The following is a 3,336-nucleotide window of genomic DNA, read 5'->3' as shown; positions in this document are numbered from 1 at the left end:
AGTATCATGACAAAGACTCGAGCGATATACAGTACAAGAGCCGACATGGGGTACAATGCAGTAGTTTGAAAGGAATCTGCTGTTAGATGTGTCCGAGAGAGTGTGAACAACGGTATTTTGCGCATTTTGGAGTGGCAGCGACGGCTGGGCTAATGTTAGCTGTAGACAGCATATAAGCGCACGCACTTGTCTCCACCTTTCCCTTGCTCTCTCTCCCACCGGACCCGCTTTGCTCCTGCACCTCGGTCCCATCGTGCTTGTTCTCACTTTCTGGCTACTGTACTGACTTATTCTATTCCTCCACGATTCACAAGCGTCACCTGTACTTCACAGATTTGAGCGATGTTGAGCGTGGTTAACAGCAAGCTATATGCCGTAGCCGCGAACGGAGCCGCCGCAGCCGGAGGAGGACTGCGGACAGAAGCTGAGAACTTTTGGAGACTTCTCGAGCTGCCTAGCGAGCAGCTGGTAGACGGGCACTCCGTTAGAGGGGACATCACCGTACCCGAACTGCGCGAAGAGATGGTGACGTCACGCTGCTCTCAACTAATGGACCTGGCGGTGTGCAAGTCGTCTAGGGTTAGAGCGGACATACAGGGAGATGTAAGTGTGCTTGACCCCTCTGTGCTGGAAAAATTTGTCCAGGAGGTCGCACGACTAGAACCTGTCAACGTCGGAGATATGTTGATAGTGATAGCGAGCTCAGACGACAGGACAAAAGACAGCCGCCACATAGAGGACCAGTGTGGTAGAAGGTGGTCTTACCTTGGAGATCCGGCTATATCGATTACAGGATATGTTCCGGGCGAGGAGGTTTTCTGGGTTAACCGGGTTGACCTGATCTTTCCCAAGGGTGAAGTTACATACAGAGCCAACGGAAGGAGGGGAAGGCTGGCAGAAAGGCTAGTAAGCAGCATTAAGCGGGCATTAGCTAATGCTGCGGACCCTAATTCCTACAGCGAGGAGAGAGTGTATTGGGGAAACTTTTTTGAATTCCTGGAGATGGTGTCACTACTTAAAGGAATATGTGAAGCAGTGGGCAGCACCGGAAAGCTCGAAATCACTGCGTACAGTGGAGAAGAAGTAGCCCTCAAGGTCTCGGTTGCGCACGGTTCAGCGACGGTCACTTCTGAAATGGGGCGACGCGGATACATCGAGGACATGACTAGTGCTGTTAGAGAGCTGGTCCTGGATAGGAGACCTGCGCGACCTAGCCACCCGTGGCGACAAGGAACTGCACACACGAACATCAGCAGACTGGTACGGTTCGGACAGGTGGGATACAACGCTTGCCGGCTGAAGCTCTACTTGTTAACCGCGAGACAAATCCGGGAGTGTGGCGGCTTCGAGGTGGAAGACCTAACACATTCACGAGTGATCAACGAACTCCTATGGGATTCCCCGCTTGATGACGAACAGCGCCAGGTGGCCGCGGCATTGGCAGAATTAGACGGAGACTTCTCTATTAGTCGAGACCGCAACGGAGTGGTGTCACTAATGGGCCTTGACGTCCAAGAGGACGAATTCAGAGAGGCTTGTACTGGGGAGTACGACATTGACGAGAAGGGTGTGGCCTCAACGATGATCTTGAGTCGGGGGGAGGAGGTACGCTGGAACGGAGTCAAGCTGAAGCCAGGACACGGGAAGAAGGTCGGACATTGCACGACCCGCTTAACATACTGGCGGGGATTGAGCAGGTTAGTCCTGAATTGTGAAGGGGGTAAGCTTTATAGCTCAAGAGGCTTCACCCCATCAGACCTGACACGGCTCGTGACTAAGATCAGGGAGGTAGAGGTCATGAGCGGGAAAATCGTTTGGCAGGACGCGACAGACCGAGAGGGGCCAATGGAACTTAATAACTCCATGTTCAACTTATTGCTGAGCGGCGCCGGAGGCAAGAACGTAGGCTTTTGGCTCTTGGGGCTAATCAGATCGGGTGATATTTGTATGAAGAGTGGGGTTACGCAAGCTTGCTACGTGAAGAACCACCAATCATCACCGAACAGCAGGTACGTAGCTACGGCGGCACTCGACGGCAACGTATTTCGAATGTTACACACTTACACCGACGGCCGGGACTTGTGGGTTGACTTCGAGGACAATAACAACCTCGAGAAAGTGACTGTGACAGACGGGGATTTGCCGCACGTTCAAGAGGAAACGGGGAAACCGAGAGGACTAAAAGAGTGCCAGGTAGCCGGAACGGTTAGACTCCTGGACAATTGGCTGAGCCAGTGCAACGGGACTCTGTACCCCACTAGCTAGTGTCTACCCGACCGGGGCCTGTCCTCATATGTGGACGGCGATGTCCTCATCTGAGGACAGCTCTTTTTTTGCAAAAATATATAAAGTAAATTGAACATTCAAAAAGCTACCTTGAGCTCTATTTCTTTAACGTGCTTGTTTTCGGCAATAGAATCTTGACAACCTTAATGGTGCACTAAATTGCGCCAGGTTTGAGGAGAGACATCCCGTTCCCTAAAAGATTACTCTTAACCTGAAAACGTATCCACTAGACTTTTAAGTCGGCTGTTGGAAGAGTACAGCATACACATGCACGCTTTTTTCCAGAGATGGGCACTTCAGCACAACCAGCTCTTAATTATCTTTGACAATAAATGCATGGATTTTCATCACAAGCTTTGCAAAAGTCTCCACGATACAAGGGCTTCATCAAGCATCAAAGCAAACTCCTGTCTCGTCGGTATAGAGGGCAGGCCGCTGGAATGACGAAGGTTCACTGGCCTCTATCGAGACTGCTGACTGTGCCCACACTTACTCCTCTTTGCATTTGCACATATTGTCTTCGTTCTCCGTGACTGTCACCGGGCTTTCTGTTTTTACGATTTGGTCGAGACAACACAAGGTGGATGGCAGCTGTGAAGACCCTGTATGTGCTACAAAAAAACAGTTGAAAGGAGCCTCGGGGCTCCACTGAGAACAGCTGACTGTCAATCAGGTCCCGAGACAAACAAAGAGAGTTAGAGAAAGATGAAGTTTACTCGGGCTACCAGACCGCGCTCACCCTTGTAGATCCCGGCTAACGCCGAGACCACGCAGTGGTCATTAGTTTCGTCCGACACCGCCCTCCTTCGTCACACCCATTAGGCCCTGCCGCTTCTGTGGCGGCAGGGGCCGCCAGCGCCGGAGCCTCGGCCGCACGCCGAGGGGCGACCAAAGTAGAGAACGACTCTTAGACTTTGCTATATTCCGACAACCCGGGAGGGCGCGAGGTCACAGAGCGGCCGTCGCCGCCGACTTAATAGAGCACCGGGGTGCCAACCGTAGTTCAGTATCCTTAGTATCCTTCCCTTATCATACCTCAACCATCGCCAC

At 52.1% G+C, this 3,336-nt stretch overlaps 1 protein-coding gene across 1 annotated transcript; it reads left to right on the top strand.

The window, feature by feature from the left end:
• The first annotated feature begins 342 nt into the window (after positions 1 to 342).
• On the top strand, positions 343 to 2,265 carry CHC_T00001468001 (hypothetical protein). The gene has a single exon (XM_005712603.1). It carries the CDS (start codon positions 343 to 345, stop codon positions 2,263 to 2,265), a length of 1,923 nt encoding a protein of 640 aa, XP_005712660.1.
• The last annotated feature ends 1,071 nt before the right edge of the window (positions 2,266 to 3,336 follow it).

The sequence above is a fragment of the Chondrus crispus genome, genomic scaffold (assembly GCF_000350225.1).
Source record: "Chondrus crispus Stackhouse genomic scaffold, scaffold_10, whole genome shotgun sequence".
NCBI classification, from domain to species: Eukaryota; Rhodophyta; class Florideophyceae; order Gigartinales; family Gigartinaceae; genus Chondrus; species Chondrus crispus.
Note: the sequence above shows the minus strand (reverse complement) of the source record. Positions and strands in the feature narration are given on the sequence as shown.

Coding starts and splice junctions, on each gene's coding strand:
- CHC_T00001468001 (XM_005712603.1), top strand. CDS start 343: ATGTTGAGCGTGGTTAACAGCAAGCTATATGCCGTAGCCGCGAACGGA.